Here is a 23,623-nt window from a genome sequence, read left to right as displayed (position 1 = left end):
AAGGCGCAAATTCTCTCCCCCTCCCAACGTTGGCATTTCTTTAAGGATTAAGCATCTTTCCTTAGGCTAGGAACTGATTGCTTGTGGAGGCTGCCTGTGACCGCCCAGCTTGAGACAATAGACTTGCTCCCTGCTACGCCCACCGCCTGTAACCACCTAGCTCAAGACAATAGACTTGCCTCCTGCTACACCCTCTGAGATAGCAGACCACTACCTGCTGTGTCCATCAAGGGCAATCTTGTGACTATTGTGGGAGGGACATTTCAATCATATGTGAAACACCCTCTTTGAGGGTATATAACCAGCTTGTGTACCCCCACTTCTTTGGAGTGCTCTGTTCCTTTGTGGAAAGACTCTCCCGGGCCATGGTCCTCAGATTTCAGCTCAGAATAAACTCACCCAAATTTTCATTTATAGATTGGTTATTTTCATCGACACATAGAACTAGGCTATAAGTGAGTGGAGATTCCAGGTAAATAATCTTCCCCATTTAAGAAAGCTTGTTGTATTTCTCCTGGCTTTAACTGAGATCTGGCTCAGTGGGAAATCCTCATTAGCTATGTAAGGGGACAGTAGGCCTATTTTTGCTTTTCAAAGGGCTTGTATGGTGACATCTACCGCTGTGATGTCCCCGGTCAGCATTTCTCCAGCCATCGTAGTTTGTTTAAATCTATTTTTATGTGGGTGGAAACATTTTATTTCCTTTTTAACTGTGCTACCATTTACTGAGTGCCTCTTCTGTGCCAGCCCCACTCAAAGCACTGTCAACATATGACTAGGCGATTTAATTCTAGAAACCTTATGAAGTAGATACTGTTACCATCCCCACTTTACAGATAAGAAAGCTGAGGCTCAGAGAGGTCAAGAGCACTCAGCTAATCAACGACCCAAGACTCTCCTGCCCCAGAGCGTGTTCTCTTAACCCGTCATTATTCTCTTCTTTCCAAAAGCCAGTAAAAACAATCATTTGAAACATGTACGATTGGAAATAAAATTAGTGAAAGCCGCCACACTAAAGCTCTATTTAATTTATCTGCTCACATTTAATCCTAACAACCGCTACAGGCAGGAGCAAATCAAAGCCCCACGGGGTTGACACATCTGAAGGGACAGGGCAGTACTGGCGGAAATCGAAACCTCACCCTCAGCCGCACTGAAAACTCCAAAGCCTCGCTCTTCCGGCAGCAGCGCCTTTTATAGCCCTCGATCCCGGAAGTCCCGCCCCAGGAGAAAGACGGTTTCCGGATAGAATTGCCTGCAAGGGAAACCGGAAAGAGTCATGGGACCGGGCCGTTCCGGGCGCTCTAGCATTCCTCCACTCTATGGCTTCCGCCAATTGACAAGTCCGGAGCGGCGAGGCTCCTCTCTATTGGACGCGCAGCTTCGCGTAGGCGGGCAGCTCGGCTTGCGGCTCGCTGATTGGCTGGGCTTGCCATGCGGGGCGAAGGGGCGGTGCGTGGGGCATGCGGACGCGGGTGACCGGCTGCTTTCCCAGTCTGGTGGAGGCTGGCGCATGTGGGCTCTTCGCTCGCTGCTGCTGCGGGCCGCGGCTGGGCGCGCCATGTCGCAGGGACCCGCCCGCCGCCAGCGGCCGCCCAAGGACCCGCTGCGGCACCTGCGCACGCGGGAGAAGCGCGGCCCGTCGTGGGAACCGGGGGGCCCGAACACCGTGTACCTGCAGGTGGTGGCGGCCGGGGGCCGGGATGCGGGCGCCGCGCTCTATGTCTTCTCTGAGTACAACCGGTCAGTGCGCCGCGCCCAGTCCCCTTACCGAGCCTCCTCCCTCCCCGTCCTCGTGCTGCGCCCCCGGGAGCATCCCAGCACCTCCTTGGGCTTCCCTTACCCTTTCTTCACACATGTGGGAGTTCACTCCTGCAGCCCATCTTAGTCTTTTGGTGGGAGGGAGATCCTAGATTCCTTACGTCCTATGTCCGTATAGTTTCCGGGAGTCCCTGAAGCACCTCCCGGGGTATAAGTGTCCTCTTCCCGGCCCTTCGCCCCCGAGTTGGCTCTTGGCACTGAGCCGCACCCGCTCCCGTGCGCCCGAAGGCCGGGCCTCACAGTTGGTGTGTGGGGTAGACAGGTCTGGTGAGGATGTGATGAGGAAAGAATCCGTCTCACCCCAGACCAACCTACACAGGCCCCAGTCCCCAACCCAGCATCCCGATCGCAGAAATGTGGCCCTGTAGTCCAACATGGGTCGTTAGGTTTTCCCCCCAAAGTGTACAGTCAAGCATCTAAACAGTGTGAAAGATTTCACAGATGAGAGTCTTCTGTCTAGCTTGTGTAATGTTTATCCCGTAGGTATCTCTTCAACTGTGGAGAAGGCGTCCAGCGACTCATGCAGGAGCACAAGTGAGTCAACCATTTTCTTGTGGGGCGGAGATGATTAAGGAGCTTGAAAGCTGAGATGAGAGGGAGGAGTGTTTTTTATAGCAGAAGAGAGGGCTCCTGGTGCATCCATTTTGTCCTGCTTAAATGTTTCTCTTTCTTAGGCTGAAGGTGGCTCGTTTGGACAACATATTCCTCACTCGGATGCACTGGTGTAATGTGGGGGGGTTGTGTGGTAAGTATATTCTTTCTGCGGTCAGAGGCTGGAAGGAAGTCTCTGGAATTTTAACCTGCATTGCCTTTTTTTGCCCATCTTCCGAGTCCGGGGAAGCTGGAAATCTTTTTATGCCAGCCCAGTCAGCTGCAGCACAGAGCATGAAAAGCTGTGACTCAGAAGAGCAGATTTTAACACGGATACTGCCTCCAAGTGTTTACCATCCGCTCCAATTGAGTCACTGAACTGGGGATATGTGACAGTAACCTGGAGAGTGCAGTGGTGGTGATGATAGTAAATATATTTACCATCAAGACCGTTTGCAGCTACACACAGATCCCTACTATGCAGATTACCCCATTATTCACGGCCACCAATAGGAAGGTCAGGATTGTGTTGCTGCCAAATTCTGTAAGCTTTGTGATGTGGCTAGGTGGGAGTAGGGTGGCGAACCGGCCCCTTCTCAGAGCTGAGACTAGGGTGAGGCACGTGGAGCGCCTAGAGTGCAGAATTTAAGGCCATCTCTGTACTTGCATACTAGCTGCCCCACTGCCTCAGCCTGGTATCAGCCCTGCCCTTCTAGAGGCGTTTAAGGGATATTTGGTGCCCCCTGTACTTCTCGCTAGCAACACTTCTGCCCTGTATGTGTTCCCGGATAACTGCTTAAAGGCTGGAATGAGGACAAGTAGCTTGAGAGCTAGTTAAGTTAGGAGCGCTCCTCCTGGCTGCCGCTGCAGGTCAAGGTGACAAGAGATCTGATTTTATTCACCCTTTTTAGGAATGATTCTTACTTTAAAGGAAACCGGGCTTCCAAAGTGTGTACTTTCTGGACCTCCACAACTGGTGAGTCTCTCCTGCCTCGGCTTTCCACGCTAACCCCTCCTTTTTTAAGGTTAGTAACAAGAATTCCCATTTTTACAAATCAGTCTTCTGCCCTCCAGAGATCACACTTCACCTTTCAAGTTAAAGAGAACTGAGTCTAAAACCGTATTAACCGTGACACCTTGAAAAAGTTACTTTATCTCCTGGAGCCTCAGTTTCTTCTTCTGTAAAATGGCTATAATGTTTCATAGCCACAACTATTAAGGATTAAATGAAGTAATACATATAAAACCCTAAATCGCTGTATGAGATGTTTCGTACCAAGTGGGCACACAATAAATGTTAGCTTTTATTCTTATTTATTTACTAAATTTCAGACCTCTTCATACCTTCCAAACCAGCTTATTACACTGGTGAGAGGTTGTGTGCACATTGTCAAAACTATTGAATGTAACACTTCATTTCCCAGCTCTTAAGATGCAAGGCAGCCCAACGTCAAGTCCTGTTAATTCTGTCTCCAGGATAATGCCATGGCTCCGTCCGTTTGTCTCCATCTCATTAAGGCCTTCATCTCTGTCCCCTACACCTGTCTACGGTGATAGTTTCCCGTATCTGTCCTTGCTTCCCTGTAAGCAGTCCACACGCAGCAGCAAGAAGGGCCTCTTTAAGGCATAGCTGCAGGCGCGTCACTTCCATCCTAAAACCCTTCAAGGGGGTTCTCCGTTGCAGTTCAGTCCAGACGCTTAATCTGGCCTCCAGGTCCTGTGGGCCGTGGCCCTTGTCCACGCTTGCACCTGGATCCCAGTCACCAAGCCGGAGCTACGCGGGTCCACTCTCAGCTCTTCACTGAAGCCCCTTCTCGTCTCAGTGCTTCGTCCATACACTGGTCCCCTCCACCTCCTCTCATCCCTGCCTAGATCCTTCTGACCCATCGGGGCTCAGCTAAAGGGTCATTTACTCAGCAGTGTCCCGACTCTCCAGACAAGCCGTATCCCAGCTCCCTGCATTTTTCGTTTTCCTCACAGAGCGCTTAGCACCACTACCGCTAAGCTGTCCTTCGTGTTACCATTTGTTGCATTTTTGTCTCCTCCACTTCATTCTCAGTTTCAGGAGGGCAGGGACCCCATCTCCTTCTCACTGCCACATCCTTGGCATCTAACATAGAGTGGACACTCAGTAAATATTTGTATAAGGGAAGTTCAGAATACTTTCTGAACTTAGTTGTATGTTGATACCTATTGATACCTCTTGTGTACTTGAATACATTGCTGTGTTCCGCATGTGTGCAACCATAACTGCTTACTTCTTTATTTTTCTTTTTTAGGAACAATACCTAGAAGCTATCAAAATATTTTCTGGTCCCTTGAAAGGAATAGACCTGGGTATGGCCTTGATTATGACTCACTATCTGCCATTTCTTTCCCATAGGCCCCAGACTCTCAAATTAGAATCCATGAAAACTGACCTAAATTAAACCTTAAAATCAAGTGCTTCATCAGCATGAGGTGAATTTTTTAAATATTGCCTGTTGCGTTTTCTATGCCCCCACTTCATGGCCCCAAATATAGACCCAACAGGCAGGAGTGATTTAAAACTGCAATGTGCCTGCCTGTATGCAGGAAGTGGTCTCCATCTGGGCACTGAGTCTCCTCCCCTGGGCCTCGAGGTGGTTCTCATGGTTGAATTGCCCTGAATTCCTTGTAGTAGGAAGAGGGTGTGAGCAGCTCAGGCTGGGCTGGGAGACACATGATGGCCTCTTGAGGGAAAAAGGCCTAACAGAGGATGGTGGCAGTGCTTGACCTGAAGGCGGCGTGCATCTCTGACTTGTTAAAGCTCCTCTTTCACAGAAACACTAATATTTTATTTTAAAATGTATACTGGCTCTTAGAGTTGAGGTGATAGATTCTCTGGCCTCACAATGCTGTGTGTTAACTTGTGTCTTTTAAATTTGAGTGTTGGTTTCTTTTTTTTTAATGAGTAGTCACATTGATCATAATATGTCTTCTCATTCAGCTGTAGTAAATATTAATGACTGATGAAAGTATATTTTTGCTTCTTTCCTAAAAACTTTAATTTACTCAGAAATTCGGGTTTTAGTGCAGATTCCTACCAAAATTCCAAAGCAGTTTAGTTGCTTGTGGTTGGTGATCTGGGAGGTTAATTTTCACGCATGTTTGCTAACGCAGCCACTTTCCTGTCATCTTTTCATGTAGCTGTGCGGCCCCACTCTGCCCCAGAATACAAGGATGAGACCATGACGGTTTTCCAGGTCCCCATATACAGTGAGTATGGAAGCCACGTTTCCCAGGAGGAAGAGGAAGATGTAGGTCCTAGGTGAGGAAGGCGTGGGTGAAGACAGACACCGCTTGAATATGGGCTCCGGGTACCCAGATTTGTGTTCTGAGCACGATTTGGAAATTTAGCTGTGGGAATAAGAGCTGGACCCAGCCCTTCATGGACAGACACGTTTAACTCAGATAATGCCCAGGACTGTGCTTTGGAATACTGCGTCATCAAGCACTGCTCTCAGATTTCTGCGCTCATTGCTTGGGGTTTATTTGGCACAGATGTGAGGACCCTCCTTTGATGAGAGGATTTTGGAGAGATGTGCACAGATAGACATTCCTTTAATACAGCAGGCTCATAGAAGTGTCGTCAGGTCCTAGGGCCAGATGATGTGGTTTTGACTTAGAGACGGACTGTCTGCACATCAGTCCTGCCGTGTCAGTGTTGTCCTCGAGTCTGGCTCAGCACACTCTGTGTCAGGTTTGACCTCCTGTGAGAAGATTGTGGAGCCGTTAGGACATTTGCTTGGCAGTGCTAACTAGCCTGACACTTGCTGAGTGCTGAAAGGGTAGAGATGAGAGCCCCCAGCCAAGGCCAGAGAAGTCCAGGACCTGACCCGTGGGTGGAAGAAGGGAGGGAGGCAAGCGCTGTGGCTCGAGCAGAGGCACAATGCCAGAGGCCAGGGAGAAGGCTGGTCTGGTTAGAACACTCCTTGCCTGGCTCCCTCCTGGTCAGATGGCTTCTCTGACCCCCACCGCCAGCACCAGCCTGGTTTGTGTTCCTCCCTCCCCAGCACATGGCAGTTTACTTGTGTATGTGTTGTGTGATGAGTGCTGAACCTGCACAGTGTGCTGGCTGTGTGTTCCCGGTGTCCGGTCAGCACTGGAGGAACAGGCTCACACGAGGAGCAGCCAGCCTTACAGGAGACCTGCAGCTGTGCGTCAGCGTCTTAGAGCAGTGATTTTTTTTTTTCTTGACCTTGAAACTTAACTGACTACAAAATTATGCTCCTTCCATGGAAATGGGTAACCTTCGGGCCAAAATCTCTTTACTGAGACTGATGATAATGAATAAACCCACCTACTCCCTGCATGCTATCTAGTCAACAAACACTGTTGAGCTTCGACTGTAGTCAGAGCTGTGAGCTGAGCAGACATGTAAAGATGAGTGAGCCCTAAATGCAGCCCGGGGACCAGCTGGGGAGGGCTCATTTATCCTGTAGTAGAAGATGTGTTGATGTGGCGGGCATTCGGCATTCCCACTCGTGAACATCTGGGTGCTGGCTGTGAGCTCGCCTTGCGTGATGTGTAATTTGCTTGTTTCCCCTACTGACCAGGTGAGCAGAGGTGTGGAGAGCAGCAGCCATCGCAGAGTCCAGGACGACTCAGTCCAGAGCGGTCTTCAGACTCCAGGTCAACTGAAAACGAGCCTCCCCTTCCAGATGGCAATGGTATTTGAACAAAACAGTACACTGTCAAGAGGATTCCTTTTTTGTAATCCATTGCCCGTTGATGCTGTAAATTTGAATCATTATCATAAGAAAGTTGTGTGTAAAACAGATACTTTTTCCTTGGCACGTTAGGACTTGGCCTGTGGGGAGAGGGAGCAGGGTTGTCATAATGGGACAGTACAGAGCCGTAGGGGCCAACCTGCAGTCCTGGGTCGGCCCCACACTTTGTGTTCAGCTTACCCAGAGGAGAGCAGGGCCTGGCAAATTGATTCATACAGAGGACTTTGTGTTTTTCGTTACTGCAGCATTAATGCAAGTTAATTTTTCATGAATGCAGGAGCTATAACTGCTAAGCTGACAAAACAGTCATGTCAGTGATGGATCTGCACCTTTTCTTCCATAACAACAACCTACTGGGAAACGGAATTAAAATTCTGAGATTAGATGTACCAGAGGAATTGGGCTGTGTAAGGAGAATGTTGTCCAGTGTTGGACAAGGTTCAAGAAGTTCCTCTTTCTGCCCCGAGGTCGTGTCTGTCTGATGACGAGAAGAGGCCCACCCTGTAAGCCGTCCTTTTTTGGATGGCATGGGTGAATGCTGACACATTTGTTCTGCGGGCCTTTTAGCTTCTGTGTTATTTCACCTATTCTTATACTTGTTCATAAAGCACACTGCAACTTAGTTTTTCTCTCTTCTCCACTTCTAGGTAAACTTTCATCTTTTAAACATTTCACTTGCCATTCTAAAGTTTTTCTGGTTGCTGTTTTGCACTTTTCGTTTACTCAAATCTCAACAGGAGTAGGAATAAGCAGAGGTCTGCTGGAGAAAGGATACCAGAGTTTTCTTCGACCTTTTATTGGAACAGTTATGACCATTTAACTTTGTGTGCAGTCACCTTAGGTGGCTTGCAGATGATCCTCGATCTGCAAGGCCCGTCAGCCTTCACGTTTACCTTGCTGTAATCAGATTCGTTTCTCCCCAGGCATCAGCCGGACGCTGGATGGCAGGGACCCCTCCTTGGTGGTGGCTTTCGTCTGCAAGGTAAGTGCCCTTCTTTGGGCTTCAGGTGAGCGTGTGCCTGGTGACCTCTGCACTTTTCCAGTCATTTGAAGGTAGCAGCTCCTCGGTCACCTGTGCCAAGAAGCACTGACAGCCTGTTTCTCAGTACACCCCCTGTACTCTCACGTACTTCCAAATCCTCTTCCAGCGAGAGTTGGTCCACCTGTATATTCGTTTATATCTGGCTGTGATCGGTCCTCTGACACTTTAGAAATAAAGGCAGCTTTGTTTGTTTTTCTTCAAATGAATCAAGCCTTTATTCAGACTCCTTCAGCTCTGTCATAGTCTATATCATCTCACTGTAGTTGTTAAACTGCTAACATTGGACTAATTTTAACATTGGTTGGCATTCACAAAGGCCTAAATCTGCAAATCTGAAGTTGGTAAGATTTTATGAAAATTTTATTACAATAAGGTATTTTTAAGATCTGAGTAATGGCTTAATTTTAATAGGACTTTAGAATTTTATTATAACGTGCAATACACTTTTGTCTAATTGTTGGTAAGGCTGTACATTGTTTTTTTTGTGGGTTTGGATTTTTTTTAAAGAAGTAATGTTGGTTTTAAAATATATTTGTAATTTTCATCCAAATTCTAACGCTAACGAGTGAAAACAATTATGAAAGACAGTAGTAATATTAATTATTAATTGTAAGATCACTGTCAGTATCACTTTCCTCAATTTATTTAAATAATAGTAATTTTTATAAAAGTTAAGTACTATTGTCGATAGGCTTATTACTTCTGTATTTCTGTGTTTTTAGGCGGCAAAATTTCTTAAAGTAGTTTATATGGTATCAATCTTTCACTTGTATTAGATCCTTCCTGCCTTCCTAGGTAGATTACATGGAGCTTGGTGAAATGTGTTCTGCCTGACAGGGGTGCGACCCTTATAAACTCCGCCAGTTGTGCTGTTCCTAGGCCACTGTTGCCGGGAGCTGGGGCTGCTGCCTGGCTTTTCTGTCTCCTTTGCTGTCTGCAGCTGCTTCTGAGAACGCCTCTCACTGGGTCAGCCTGGAGCCCCTTTTCCCTCTTCTCATTGCCGCTTCTCGGCTAAGGGTTTGGAAGGCAGTAAAGCCAAGTTAGTTCAAGTTCTGGGAGGTGGGAGAAAATAGGCTGGCGTGTGAGGACCTGAGCAGCTCTAATCTGAGGGGAGAGCATGGGCTTCCCACAGCTGCGTGCTTGCTCCAGGTCTTGTAGGCTGGCACTCTGGTCTCACCTGTCTTCCAAATACTCTGCATTCCCCAGCTGGGAACAAGTTTCCCCATGGGTTGAATTCAGCTTGTCGTGGAGGGATGGGTTTTGCTTGCCTTAGGTCTGCAAGTTCCTGTTGAACATGAGAAGCATTTAGTTTCCATCCTCACATTCATTCGGGTCTGTGGAGGGAGTGTTGGGTCCCAACAGTGCTTGTTACTGTCATTGTCTAAAGATGTCATCTAAGCTCTGTCATCTTTATGTTATGTGCATACACCTGAGCTGTGATCCTTCCTCCAGGATAGTGTTTTCCCCAGACAGAAAATTCTAGAATCCTAATAAGACTTTAGGATCTTAGTTGGAGACTTTGCCTTAAGAGTAATTTCCTTATAAAGATCTAAGGAAGAAAATGAAAATCAAATATAATTCAACACTCAATGACTTATTAACATCTCATGCCATTCCTGACTTTTTTCTGTTATTATATATGAAATATGTAGATCCCCAAAATGCTTGTCTGGAAGTTTTTAAGTACAGAATGATGATTATGAGGTTTTGTGATAGGATTGTTGTTTGCCCTTCTAACATAACAAGAGCATATTGGGAAGTTTTTATTAGAACTTTTCTCCAGTATAAAAGTGGCAGCACTATATTGCCAAATATGTGAAAAGTAGAGGAGAAAAGTCATCCGTACTTTTAGTCCCATCACTGTCGTTGGAATATTGTGTTATACGGTGACCTACATGATCACTCCTGTTGGACAAGGTTCTAGTGATGTTCCCTTAGCTATTGACGGGTGAGAGCAGGATGATAGAACAGAAGAGTGTTTCTCCACAAGGATCCTTGAAGGATGCTTTTTATTTGATGTGGAAATGGGTTACATTTTATTAAATTTATAACAAGTTGATGTTGGGAAGTGAAGCACTATGTTTTAAATCATTCAGCTTTTAGTACTGAAGCGTTTCAAAATAAATGACTTCTTCAGAATGTAGTATACTTTATCTGAAAGCACTAACCTAACCTGTATTTGTATAAATTGTATGAAAGTAAAATTAATTTAAAAAGTAAAACCAGAAAGATGCACTTTTATGAAAATTGATTAAAACTCAGTTTCTTTGTTAGTCGCTGAAATTACATTTACATTCTCTGTGTTGCAGCTTCACTTGAAGAAAGGAAACTTCTTGGTGCTCAAAGCAAAGGAGCTGGGCCTCCCCGTGTGAGTGTCGGGGACGCGGCTGCTGGGGCCCCATGGGTGTGCCTTTGTTCCTAAAGCTGCTGTCTCACAGCGGGCTTGCCTCTTCATTTCAGCGGGACCGCTGCCATTGCTCCCATCATAGCTGCTGTCAAGGACGGGAAAAGTGTCACATATGAGGGCAGAGAGGTGAGACGCCCCGTTTTCATGATGTTTCATGAAACATCTGGAACACTGGGCAGAGTTGCTGTCTGGTTCAGGTCCTACAGATAGCACTTTTGAGGGAAGTGGAACAGCTTAGATTTCCATCACTCAGCTAAACGATAAAATGGGGTGTCTTATCTAGACGTCCTGCATATCAACACTGGCTGCCTTTGGGTATTTCCGTAGATTATCTGTTTTGGATCTGGGGTCCTCCTCCTAATGGGATAGGCGCTTTCCCTCGTACTTGAGCTTAAGGCAGTGTCCAACAGCAGCTCGCATAAGGATGGACTTTGGGTGCATGGCCCAAAGGATGCCACCATGTTCTTCACCAACATGTTTTGTCTGGCATCTGAGGATGCTAGGACCATGGGTCACAGACCTGAGAGAAGCTAGAACGTCGTGCCTGGCTTCCTGGTCACTCTAGGTGTAAATGTCCTCTGCAAGCTGGCTGCCTAAGAGTAAGCAGAGAGTAGGAAAGGTACAGGTGGTGGTCCTTACCTTGGTTTCTGCTTGCTCAGGAGGGATTATGTAATGTTGGCAGTTGACTGGAAGGCCATTCGATGTTTGCTGAGCTGTGACTCTGCTCTGGGAGAGCATCATGACCCCAATGATTTTGCAGATTCTGCCTGAAGAGATCTGTACTCCTCCAGATCCTGGCCTTGCTTTTTTTGTGGTAGAATGTCCAGACGAAGGATTCATTCAGCCCATCTGTGAGAATGCCACCTTCAAGAGGTAATGAGGGGTCTCCAGGGTGGGCGAAGTGAGAGCCGACCCTCTGCTCGTGGAGCCCGGCTGGTGTCGACAGGGTGTCTGGCTTGACCCGTGGTTGCTCCTGGCCTAGAGCTGTGTCTCTGGGAGAGCCCACTGTCTGCATTTGAAATGCCGAAGCCCGACTCCTACCTTGGGCTTGATCCTCCTGGCAGGATATACAAAGCTACTGGTAGTTCGTGGGCTTTGTGGTATACACAGCCTTGCAGGGAAATTAGGAAAGACTGACTGAAAACCAGAGATGGCTGTGGACTAGAAAATCAGTCCACTTAGAGTTCTAAGTCTAGGACAAATTCTAGAACTTTCTTGAGTTCTAGTTAATATCCCAAATCATTATTTGGATTACTTGTACCTAAATGAATTTTCTTCACTTACCTGTATTGAATCTAATGCGGTAGGTCTTGGTCTAGGTCTGAAGTGTTTGAGACAGTCTTGGTCAAGGGTCTGTGTTAAGGGACAGAGTCTCAGCCTGGGAACATCTTTGTTCTGATGGACTGAGTACCATTCTTCTCTGTCCTCCAAACAAGTTGACCTGTTTTGCAGTTCAGCTTTAATCCTGGGTAGACTCTTTGACCCACATGTCTGTTTTAATTTTTCTCCCATTCTTAATGGTATATTCTATCTGTATTTTTCCTGTCCTTAATTTTTATTTTTATTTTTTCACTAACTGTTTTATTCTACTTAGTACAACAGATCTTTTAGGGCATCCATATTTGTTGTTAAGTTAGTGTTAGAAGTTCTTCCTGGGATCCAGTTTATTGTCTTTGGGTGAATTTGGGTACCCTGGTGACACAGGCTTTGTGTTGTAATTAAGTCGTGGGCAGCAAAGCTACTTCAAGTCACTGTGACCAGCTGTCAGCTGAGAGCCATCGCATGGATGTGTTGCTGTCCAGTTTAAATACATGGCCTGTGGACTCCTGTGTGTGTGTGTGTGTGTGTGTGTGTTTGTGCATGTGTGTGGGAGGGTAGGTAAAAAAAGCTACTATATGTATTTTTTAAGGGAACTGGAAGGAAACACATTGACATGTTAGTGACTCTTTCTCTAGATGGGGGAATAACAAACGATTTTAATTTTCCATCCCTGTGACTCGGGTCTTCTAGAAGGCAGGCGCCAGGGTGGAATTGGAGGTGCAGGAGATTGAATGGAGGAAATGCCTGTGAAAGATAAAGGCATGAGGGAGCAGGAGGCGGCAGGGAGAGCTTTTGTTCTGCTGTGCAGGTCCGACCCCTGAGAAAGGAGGGGACAGGAAGAGCCTGGTTCTGCAGCACAGCCCTGACAAAGGCTCAGGCAGGCCAATGGCAAACCCCACTGCCTGCCAAATAGAGGAGTCCCGGGTCAGTGCTGGGGCTCTGCTGTCCTGGGTCAGCGCTGGGGCTGCGCCATGCTCAGGCACCTCTGCGAGCAGCCGGGGACAGCTTGGCCTGGTTTTGCAGGCTGTGGGCTCTCGGCAGCCCCTGAGAGAGAGCCGAGCAGTGCCCCTCCCTGGCTGCACACTCCCTGATTGTTCATGTTCTGAGTTTGTGTCACTTAACAAAGCGAAGCCCCACTCTTCCTCCTGCCCAGGTACCAAGGAAAGGCCGACGCCCCTGTGGCGCTGGTGGTTCACATGGCCCCAGAGTGTGTGCTTATGGACAGCAGATACCAGCAGTGGATGGAGAGGTATGGAGCCCAGCAGGACATGCGGGGGCCACTCTGCTAGGTGTGACACATTTCTCTCTATCCTCCCGTTCACTCTTTTAAGTGTTCCCTACCCTTCTACACTTGCCTAAACCTTCTCTGGGATTCCTGTGGTCCCTGAATTCTGGAAGCATCCAGTGTAGCTCTAGTGAAGAAATACCACCTCTAGGTGGCGCAGTGTCCCACAGTTTACACCCTCCACACCCAGTGCGTGAACAAACACTGCCTTTTTGTTGATGATCCCACCGTGTCTCCTACAGAAGAGACCTGTGAGTATACACTAAGAGCTTCGGTTTATTGAGCCCCCACAACACAACAGGCAGCATGTTAAACACCCTGCATTTCATTCAGTTCTTTAATCTTCCCAACAACCACATGAGGCAGGTGTTCTACCAAAATGTGGTAACCGGAAGAAGAGGTCACTTTACTTTTTCCTCTAGGCTTCGTTGGCCAGCAGCAGCATCAGCTGGAAGGAATGATTTGAGTTGAACCCAAGCACATGTAATTTTGGGCGGCATTTCGGCCTCCCCTCCTGTTTCCTCCCAGGGTCTCCCTTCACCTCTTTCCCATTAGTCCCTGCAGTGTCTTACTCAGTTCTTTTAGGCTTTGTGAGTTTTGACATATGTTTTCTGTTTTCCTCTTATTTTGCCTTTTCTTCTTCCACCCTGAACTCCACGTTCCTAGCTGTAGGCTCCAAAGACCTTAACTTTTCTCATTTCTTTTAGTACTCTTTCCAACACACCCCAAAGGCAGTTGAGTTTGGACAGAACACGGGACTTGAAGACAGAAGGAGTGTGATTATGTTTGGCCATTCAGTAGCAATCTTTGTGGACAAGTCACTTACTCTCCTTGAATATTTCCATCATCATCATGGCTCCAAATCTCCAGAGCTCCCCCTCAGATGGAAATGTCCCTAAAGGACACCATGAATGTCCAGTCTGTTTCATCCTAGGTTTGGGCCTGACACCCAGCACCTGATCCTGAATGAGAAGAGTGCGTCAGTTCACAACCTCCGCAGCCACAAGATTCAGACGCAGCTCAACCTCATCCACCCCGACATCTTCCCCCCGCTCGCCAGTGTCCCCTGTAAGGTAGGGTCACAGAACGGTCCCTGGGCCCGGCCCCACCCCTTTCTTTCTCTTCACGGAGTGGGTTTTGTCTCTTTCAGGAAGAAGGCGCCACCTTCAGTGTGCCCACTGTCCGGGGTGAATGCCTCCTCAAGTACCAGCTCCGTCCCCGGAGGGAGTGGCAGAGGTCTGTGGGGTTCCGAGCTGATGGAATGCTCGAGGTCAGGGGTTGGCAAGACTTTTTGGTAAAGGGCCCAGCAGTAAATATTTCAGGCCTTGCAGGCCATGTCTCTGTTACAACTACTCAACTCTGCTGTTGTAGCAAGAAAGAGCCATAGAAATACGAATATGAGTGGATGTGGCTGTGTTCCAATGCAAATTCATTTACTACAACAGCCAACCCTGGTCTGGGTTGAGTGGAAAATTGAAGCCAGTGATTGTCCTTTTCTAAATTGTTTCTCTAATAGTAACAGTGATACGTGTTTGTTGTTTTACAAAATAGAAAATAGGAAGTGTGTGGTGAACAGAATCAATCACCCATAATTCTGTCATCCCGAGATAATGATTGTTAACATTCTGTGTGTTTTAAGTATATGGGCATGTATCAAAAAAACGTATATGTGGGTTGCTGGCCTGAAAGTGTTGTCAGTCCTTTCCTGTATCATTATATAGTCTTCAGTAGCAAAATTTTTATTGGTATTCCAGATAGGGATGTTTATTCATTTGAAACATTTCCAATTTTGTTGTTCTACTGAAACAGTAAATGTCTGATACATAGATCTTTGAGTGGAACTCTGTTCCCCAGGGTAATTCTTACATGTGGGATTACTAGGTCAGTGTGACACTTCTTAAGGGACTTGATAAACGTAGTTGCCATCCAGAAAGGCAACTCCAACCAGTAATGTGAGACGTGCTTACTGCCCCACATCTTTAATCGTTAAGGTCTGGATCTTGTCTAGTTTGAAGCTTCCTGTCTGCTCCTTAGTGTCTGTGCTGGAATCGGCCGTGTTCCAGGTTTCACTGGATGCTGTGTGCTGTTCTGAGCAGTTGAGGCTCTTTCACAGACTACGTGGTCGCATGACTGGGCATGACGATGCCTAGGGCTTGGAGAGCCTGTTGTCCCTTTGTCAGCATCTGCACAGGCAGTTCACAAAGCCGTGATTAACAAACCTAGCCCTTTCCAGATTCACCTTATACCTGTGAAAAATACAATTCCCAGACCTGCTGAGTTAGAATCTTGAGAGTTAGGCCGGGGACTCACTTCCTAAGCTCCCAGGTGACTACAGTGCTCAGTCAGTTGGAGAGCCACGGATCCAAGGCTTGCTGCTCACAGAGGTCAGGACCAGCAACATCGCATCACCTGGGATCTTGCTGGAAATGCGGTCTCAGCTCCAGCCCAGAGCCTCCAAATCAGGCCCTGCATCTCGACAAGGCTCCCAGGCGATGGGTCGTGTGCACGTTAGTTTGAGAGCCACTGCTCTTGGGCTGTGCTTGTCAGCTGAGACGATTTTACCCTCCTCACCACCCTTGCTCCCCGGCCCCCAGGGGGATGCTAGATGCTAGAGTAGAGGTCAGGGATGGTGCACAGGACCCCGCCCCACGGCCCAACGGCCAATGTCAGTTTTGCCAGAATTGTCAGGCTTTGAGCTGAGAGATGTTCTGAGGAGCTAAAGCTATTCAGAACTCGCTCTGAGACCCCATGTTGCCGAGAAAGGGTCCACAAAGCAGGAGAACAGAACTGCCCAACGTCTTAGTCATTAGTCTTCAGTCTCGATTTGAAGAGCTTTCTGCGGAATGTCTCCATGAATTGATTCTGGATTTCCAAATTGGTGTTTTCTTGTGGCCGCACACTCCGTTGCTGAGATGCTTTTCTCCCTACAGGGACGCCATTGTTACTTGCAATCCTGATGAATTCATAGCCGAGGCTCTGGAGCTCCCCAATTTCCAGGAGAGCGTGCAGGAATACAGGAAGACTGTGCAGGAGGGCCCAGCCCCGGCAGGTGAGGAAGACCGTGGACCAGCCTCTCTCCCAGCCTCTGCCTCCTGCGCGTGTGATCATAGCACTAAGTGGAGTGTCAGCCTGCCACAGCCTGACTGGACTGCTGTGATCAGTGCTTCTCTATCCTCTATTTAAAACCACTAGTGCCTGCCCGGCCCCCAGACCGATGGGGCTGTGCAGTGATGACGCCCAGGCCTTCTTTACATGGCACACGCCGAGTGCAGCTGTTCTGGAAACTCGGCCAACTTGGGATCTAGTCCTGGCCTTGCTAATAAGGATCCACAGAAGATTTGGCCTGTCCCTCACCTTGTTGGGTTTTCATTACCCCATCAGGAAAAGTAGTTAGGGGGACTTTGTGACCTCTCCTCCAGTAGTTGGTTTTTCCAGTATTGTTTTCAACTAATGAGAAATAGAGAATGCTGGAATAGAGGGTGGTGTTGGGAGCTTAGCCTCAGGCAAGTATGAATCTCACCTCCTCTTGAACTTGCCTTGCCGTGCGTGTCGGGGGAAGACTGACTTCCCTGGCCTTAGTGACCTTCGGGTTTGTGATTGGATTTCTGGTATGTATGTGAAAGATGGATTGAGTCAGGTGTAAACGGGCACATGGGGCCTCCAGGCTGGGTGAGGCTGTGGAAGGGGCACAGCTTCGGAATCATCAGCTCTCCCTGGATTTGAGTCCTGGCTCTGCCTCTTCCTCCCTCTGGAGAGCTGACCCCCGAGCCTGAGCACTGACCCACCCCTTGAGGTCAGTGACAGTTCATAGCACAAAGGAGTCCCCTTTGCTATTTAAAGACTTAGAGCAACTCTCTTGAAGAAAGGCTGTAGAATTTGCGCTCCCTCCCAACAGTCCTTTACCCACAAATAGCTTGGGCACCTCTCAGAGGAGGGGCCTTACTTAAGGACGGTGCCAGCTCAGACCACCAGCCCCGCCTGGGAAGCTGGACTTACTCATCTGATGGCTGAATGCTGGCTCACTTTGGACCCAAGGAAATGGACTGTTACGTGTATTTTTCCTTAGACACAAGAAGCCAGTATCCAGAAATCATCTTCCTTGGAACAGGGTCTGCCATCCCGATGAAGATTCGAAACGTCAGCTCCACGCTTGTCAACATAAGGTATTACTGCTTTCTCAGGAAACGTCCCTCCATCCAGGAGCATGCTCATTTCTCAACACAAGTCCTGTTCCACCCACCGGGCTGATGGGAAAATGCAATTGTATAAAGCTCTGCAAGCTTGTCATCTTGGCTAGAATGCCCCATAAGAGGAGTAGTGGGTGTTAACGCATTTTATAGCCTCAGTAGCTAACTTAAGCTTCTGGGAATCACCGAACTTCGTCACTCATTATGTCTTTTGGTAAAAATAGCTAATTTTACTGTATGCCGTGCACCTTGCTGAGAAATTATCTGACTTAATTTTCACATTAATCCTATGAAGTAGTGACTAACTCCCCCTTTTATTGATCAGTAAACTGATGCTCAGAGAGGTTACTTGGCTCTGGTAGCCACAGCTGGTAAGTGGCAGGTCCAAAATGTGAGTTGGTGTCTTCATTGCTACCAACGAGTTACTGCTGACGGTGAGCCAGCTTCTGAGTGTGCATTTGTTTGGTGTTCAGCGCCCTGACTGAATGGTTTTAGATGATCTCTTGGGTTTGCCTGGTGTCATTTGTGGGCAGAGAGATTACTCAAGGGCATTGTGGACGTTCCTGGCACTTCTGCAGGTGTCTACATGAAGGAAATGAGACTATGAAGTACCAGGTTTGTTTATAAATTTTGCTTCGTCATCTTAGATGCTAGTGGTGGATGATAAACAACCAAATAATGTATTAAATGTACACAGCAATTGTGAGATGCCCCCTGGTATCAAAAATATATGAATCGGGAACATATTTTCATATGACCGGGGAAGTGCAGTAAAGGGGCTCGGCGAGGGCCAGCCTTTCCCTGGGGATGGAGGTGCCCCGTGAGGGGGCTTCTCCTGGAACCCTAAGGGGGCCCCTCAAGGCAGCTGCAGCTAATCGGAAGGTGCTGTCACTGGCTTGCCTTCCCTGCTCAGTTTATCCCCCAAAGGTAAAGTCTCTGTGCTCTGAGGGTCCTCTCTGGAAATGAGTGTAGCCCGCCTGGCTCACTGCTCCGCCCAGAGAAGGAATTCGAAGGCCTAAGGAGCGAAGATTCTCACCCCTCGGAGCAGAGGTTCTGAAACGGGCCAGCGGAGGAATCAAAGCTCCCTGAGCCCTGCGTGAGGCTGGCTGAATCCGAAGCCCAGACTGGAGCCGGAGTCCACATCAGCTATCTCCCAGGGAGCGGTGCAGCCTGTCCTGCACTGGCCGGCTCTGAGGACACGGGCTAGAAAACCAGAACTGCCTGAACGGGGGAAAACATCCACCGGCACCCAGACCTCCCACTCAGACGGCAGCAGCATGCCCGCCTCAGGCCGTGTCAACAGTGGGTGTGACGGAATTCAGCCTAAATCGGCAGGGTGTCATTGTCAGGAGCCAGTATTTTTCTCTCCCATTCCACATAGACTTTTTTTTGGATGCCCAGCATTTGTGTAGCCCTGTGTACTTTCTTTATATTTTAAAGGGTTTTGGGTTCCATTTTATAGAAAAATTCTTTTGTCTCTGAGGATGGACGTCTAAGATTGCCGTCATGTTTACATGAGCTCCTCAGGGGATAGCATGAGAGGCTATGGAAGGACATAGAAAGTGCTGCCACTGCCACCTGCTCTTCTCTGAAGGACAAACCGTCTCAGCCGCCAGAGGCCTTTCCTGTTGGTGCTGAGTCTCGCCCCTCTCTGCAGCTCTGACAAGTCCCTGCTGCTGGACTGTGGCGAAGGCACGTTTGGGCAGCTGTGCCGTCACTACGGCGATGACGTGGACAGGGTCCTGGGCGCCCTCGCCGCCGTGTTCGTGTCCCACCTGCACGCGGATCACCACACGGTGAGTGTCCTGGAGCAGGCGCTGCCTCAGTGGCTCCCCACTTCCCTGCTGCTTTCCTCCCTCCTCGTCCCACACTTGCCCGGGGCTGTGGTTTCTCCTCTCTCGCTGGGTCCTGGCCTTGACTGCCGCGGTGCAGGCGCAGTCCTTCTGCTCACTAAAACGTCTCGTCTTTCTCTTTGCCTCGTGGTCATGCAGCATCGGGGTTTGCCTTCACCCAGCTTGTCCTGAGTCCTGCCTTCTCCACGGCCTGCTCAGAGGGAACTTCAGCCAGAGCTGGGAAACCTGGTCTCCTGGGGCTGCTGGGTCCCCAGGCCACTGCCCTCTCTTTTCTGCTCACATCGCCTGTGACGTTTCAGGGCAGTGTTGGAGGATGGGGGCTGATAGAGAGCTAGCCGGACGAGGACTCCAGACCCACACACGGGGAACAAAGCCGAGTTTGGCCATGGCTGATCCGTGCCCCCTTCTTCCTCCGCAGGGCTTGTTAAACATCCTGCTACAGAGAGAACGGGCTTTGGTGAGTGCGACCCTTGATGTTCCTGCTGTTCTGAGTGTTGGATTACACATCAACAGCCTTACCTCCTGCCCCTCTAGACCGTTTTCACTGAGACGTTGTGGCATTGACGCGGCACCCTGATTTCCTGTTTCAGGCGTCTCTGGGCGAGCCCTTTCACCCTTTGCTGGTGGTCGCCCCGACCCAGCTGAGGGCCTGGCTCCAAAAGTACCACAACCAGTGCCAGCAGATTCTGCATCACGTCAGGTGAGCGTCTGGGCGCCCTGACCCCCGGGCTGTCGTCATCTGCTGCCTACGTCACAGGCTCGGGGCTGCTGTGGGCAGTTAATGAGACCTCCCGGCAGCTTGGCCCCAGACGGTGGAAGCAGGGAGAGATGCTTTGGCTCAAGGGTAGAAATGCTTAGATGGTCTCCACTTAAACGTTTGTTCTCTTTGACACGTTTCTTCTCAGGTCTCTTTTCAGTTCTGTTGGTTTCTAGGTTTTTGCCAATACTTCCCCATGAAACAGTTCCAGGACACAGGGCCCGATAGTGGCTGGCACAGAGACCGTCCACACCGGGTGGACGAATGGCGGGAGCTGGCCCCTCCTGATGTCAGGGGAAGGAGTCCATGGGCCTGAGCCTGCAGGGCCTGCGCGGGGAGGGCCCTCGATGCCTGAGCCGTGGGCAGCGGGCACCTGTTAGGTTTCTGGCGGTGGCCTATGGCTTTTGGTTTGGCTCTTTGTAATTGACTGCTCTTTCCCTGCCTTAGTGACTGATTTAAATTGTGTTTCTTTATAATAAGGACTTGGGGGCTCTCAGACAGAGACTTGAACTTTGATTTAAGTTAAATGTTTTTGTTTTTGTTTTTTAACATTTGTTTTTTAAATGTTTATCTACTCACAGTATGATTCCTGCCAAATGCCTTCAGAAAGGAGCTGAGGTCTGCAGCCCCGAAGTTGAACGCTTGATTAGTACGCTGCTGGGAGCCTGTGATTTGGAGGAGGTAAGGGGGCGGGCCAGGCGTGGGAGGGCAAGGTTGGGGCACGGCTCCGAGCGCCTGCTTCTCCAGTTTCAGACCTGCCTGGTCCGGCACTGCAAGCATGCGTTCGGCTGTGCACTGGTCCACACGTCCGGCTGGAAGGTGGTCTATTCGGGGGACACCATGCCCTGTGAGGCTCTGGTGCAGATGGGTGAGTAGAGGCAGCCAGCCGGCATGGGGCCCACCTGACAACCTCTGGTTGTCCTCCTAATATGCGGACATGCCGCAGGGCCAGGGGAGCAAGTGTTTGGGCCTGGAGACAGCTGTGTGGGCCCAGGGCCAGCTTCCCAGGGGGAAGGCTCTGCTCAGCGCCCGTACTTCCCTTCTAGGGAAGGACGCCACCCTCCTGATACACGAGGCCACGCTGGAGGATGGTCTGGAAGAGGAAGCCGTGGAAAAGACACACAGGTAGCAGAGACCTCTGAGCCCTTGTCACCCACTCCCACCCCGCCAGAAGTGACACTCTGAGCAGGCTCACATTGTCCTCCAGTGGCAGCAGGCAGCCTGCTTCCCACAAAGGCCTGTGGGCACTTTGACCTGGGCCAGCTCTCTTCTGGGCCCTCTGCCTTTATCTCTGCAAGTTCTCTAGGCAAGGCTCTGCGGGGGGGTTTTGAAAGAAATGGAAATCACTGAAATAAACTCTAGCCACGTCAGGGGAAGCTGGGGGCAGGGGCGCTGGCTCCTGGGCTACTTTAAGGGGAAAGAGTGTTGCCCCAGGTGAGAAGCCCCTGCTTTTTCTCAGACGCCCTCACTGGTGGGAGGTTTGACAGCCAGCACAGAGCCTGGGCTTCATTTAGGGGAATGTGTGAAGAGTCTGGCCTCGAGAGAGTGTGTGTTGGCTAAAGAGAAGCCAATGATTGAGCAACCTTCCTGCCTTCCCTGGGTGCCTGGGTGGGGACTGGGGGCCAGACTGGGTGGGGTCTGGGCCAGCGCTCTCCTTCGAGGCCTGCACTTTGGGTGGGCTTCAGCCTTATTTCCCTCCTTTATTTGCAGCACGACCTCCCAAGCGATCAGCGTGGGGATGCGGATGAACGCAGAGTTCATCATGCTGAACCACTTCAGTCAGCGGTATGCCAAGATCCCCCTCTTCAGCCCTGACTTCAACGACAAAGTTGGAATTGCCTTTGACCACATGAAGGTCTGTGTAGGGCGTGGGCTGTGTAGGGTGGGGCCGGGGCAGAGAGACGCACTCCATCCATGTGCAGGATGGTCGGGCTCAGGCCACCCCGGGGGGAGGGTATCTAGCCATCACCCATCATGACCAGCACTGGCTTTGATGGAGAGACAGACCTTCCATGGGCCTTCTCGACAGACCTCAGTGTCAGGTCTCTGGACGTCACCGAGAGCCTCTCTGAGGCCTGGTTCGTTCATGGGCACGTCATTTGAGCCTCCCCCCAGGCCTGGGAGACAGACACTCCTCTCGTGAGTGGTAGAACCAGACCTTGCCCCTCTGGCTTTCCAGAATGAAGGGGCGGGGCGGGGCCCAGGGTTTGTTTTTGAGGAGCTTGATTCTCAGTCTGGCTGCCTTGCCTTTCCTGAGGCCCCTTAGCCAGGAGTGGGGAATCTACGCCCCTCTCTTTAGAGAGTGTCTCCTCTCTCCATGGCGTCTTCTTCCTTTTCTGTTTTCTCCCAGCCATGGTCAGTTGATGAGGGTTCGTAAAGAGGAGCTGGTGCCTGCTATGTGAGCACATGATTTCCTCACTGCAGCTCCCGCCTCCAACCCAGCCCCTCTGAGGTGTGTCCTTGTCCTCCGTTTTGCCTTCTAGGTCTGCTTCAGAGACTTCCCAACAGTGCCCAAGCTGACTGCCCCGCTGAAAGCCCTGTTTGCCGGCGACATCGAGGAGATGGAGGAGCGCAGGGAGAAGCGGGAGCTGCGGCTGGTGCGGGCGGCCCTCCTGTCCAGAGAGCTGGCGGGTGGCCCTGCAGACAGGGAGCCCCAGCAGAAACGGGCCCACGCGGAGGAGCCTCAGAACCCACAGAGCAAGAAGGTCAGGGCAAACTGAAGGACGGGCAGTGACCCTGACCTCGAAGGCTCACGTCCTCTGACCTGCGCACTGGCACTGTGTGCCCTCCTTGCCTGATGGGAGCCCGAGGGCATGGCTCACAGCGAGGCCACGGAATAGGTGGTGAGAAGCTGAGCCTGGGCTTGGGCCCTGGTAAGGAGTGGCCTGCTCGACGCCTCCCACGACCTGTGCTGGCAAAGCCTCGAGACAGGAGGCTGCCGAAAGGAAGAACGCAGGGACAACTGGAATTTAGTGCCAGTCAAGTTTTAAAGTCACATGGAAAAAGAGGGTGCACCCACACCTGCTCCAGCCCAGTTATTCCCTCTGCGCGCCAGGCGTAAGCCACGTCACGGGGAGCGCTGGATTGTGGACATGAAGTCTGAGCATCCAAGACTCAAGGAATAGTCTTTCCAAAGACACAGAACACAATAAAGATTCCACTTGGAACCCGAGTGCTTTGCTTCGTGCTGGTGCCCCCTCTGAGCAGGAGTCGCCCTGTGTGGTGTTGTGCCCAGGTGCCTAGCGTGCCCTGAAAGTTGGCTCTTATCTCCTGAGGACCTTTGGAGTCTGTTCCCAGGGAGTCACCACCCTCAGTAGCCTAGTTTTTTGACAGAGCAAAGTCGTGCCTGCTCACAGTGGCATGGTTTCACGCACTAGGAGAGCCAGGCTGGGCCTGCACAGTGGCTCAGGGGAATGCAGGCCTGCTCATTGTTCTGGGTGAAAACGGAGACAGGAGATTTGCTCTTCCTTGCCCTGTGATGAGAATGAGAGCCACCCACTGCCCCTCAAAGTATTGAGAAATGCCACGTCAGGCTGGCTCCTCACCCTCCTTTTGGGATTTTACAACACTGAGGTAGTGCCTGAAAATTGAGAGAATTTTCAAAGCTAA

At 49.9% G+C, this 23,623-nt stretch overlaps 1 protein-coding gene across 1 annotated transcript; it reads left to right on the top strand.

The window, feature by feature from the left end:
* The first annotated feature begins 1,253 nt into the window (after window positions 1–1,253).
* Window positions 1,254–23,186, top strand: ELAC2 (elaC ribonuclease Z 2). Its single transcript, XM_005597795.4, has 24 exons — window positions 1,254–1,743; window positions 2,305–2,355; window positions 2,496–2,566; window positions 3,324–3,388; window positions 4,692–4,749; window positions 5,581–5,649; window positions 6,990–7,103; window positions 8,087–8,145; window positions 10,515–10,573; window positions 10,666–10,738; window positions 11,373–11,485; window positions 13,086–13,181; window positions 14,152–14,290; window positions 14,368–14,453; window positions 16,148–16,266; window positions 17,284–17,380; window positions 19,062–19,200; window positions 19,676–19,714; window positions 19,848–19,957; window positions 20,596–20,695; window positions 20,762–20,882; window positions 21,061–21,139; window positions 21,725–21,869; window positions 22,498–23,186. Exons 1-24 carry the CDS (start codon window positions 1,280–1,282, stop codon window positions 22,732–22,734), a joined length of 2,703 nt encoding a protein of 900 aa, XP_005597852.3. The 5' UTR covers window positions 1,254–1,279; the 3' UTR covers window positions 22,735–23,186.
* The last annotated feature ends 437 nt before the right edge of the window (window positions 23,187–23,623 follow it).

This window comes from Equus caballus, chromosome 11, assembly GCF_041296265.1.
Source record: "Equus caballus isolate H_3958 breed thoroughbred chromosome 11, TB-T2T, whole genome shotgun sequence".
NCBI lineage: Eukaryota > Metazoa > Chordata > Mammalia > Perissodactyla > Equidae > Equus > Equus caballus.
Note: the sequence above shows the minus strand (reverse complement) of the source record. Positions and strands in the feature narration are given on the sequence as shown.

Excerpts from the sequence above, each read along its gene's own strand:
- ELAC2 (XM_005597795.4), top strand. The coding sequence starts at position 1,280 with ATGGGACCGGGCCGTTCCGGGCGCTCTAGCATTCCTCCACTCTATGGC. Across the intron at positions 2,356-2,495 it reads CGACTCATGCAGGAGCACAA|GCTGAAGGTGGCTCGTTTGG; the intron begins GTGAGTCAACCA and ends TCTCTTTCTTAG. Across the intron at positions 19,201-19,675 it reads TGCACGCGGATCACCACACG|GGCTTGTTAAACATCCTGCT; the intron begins GTGAGTGTCCTG and ends CTTCCTCCGCAG.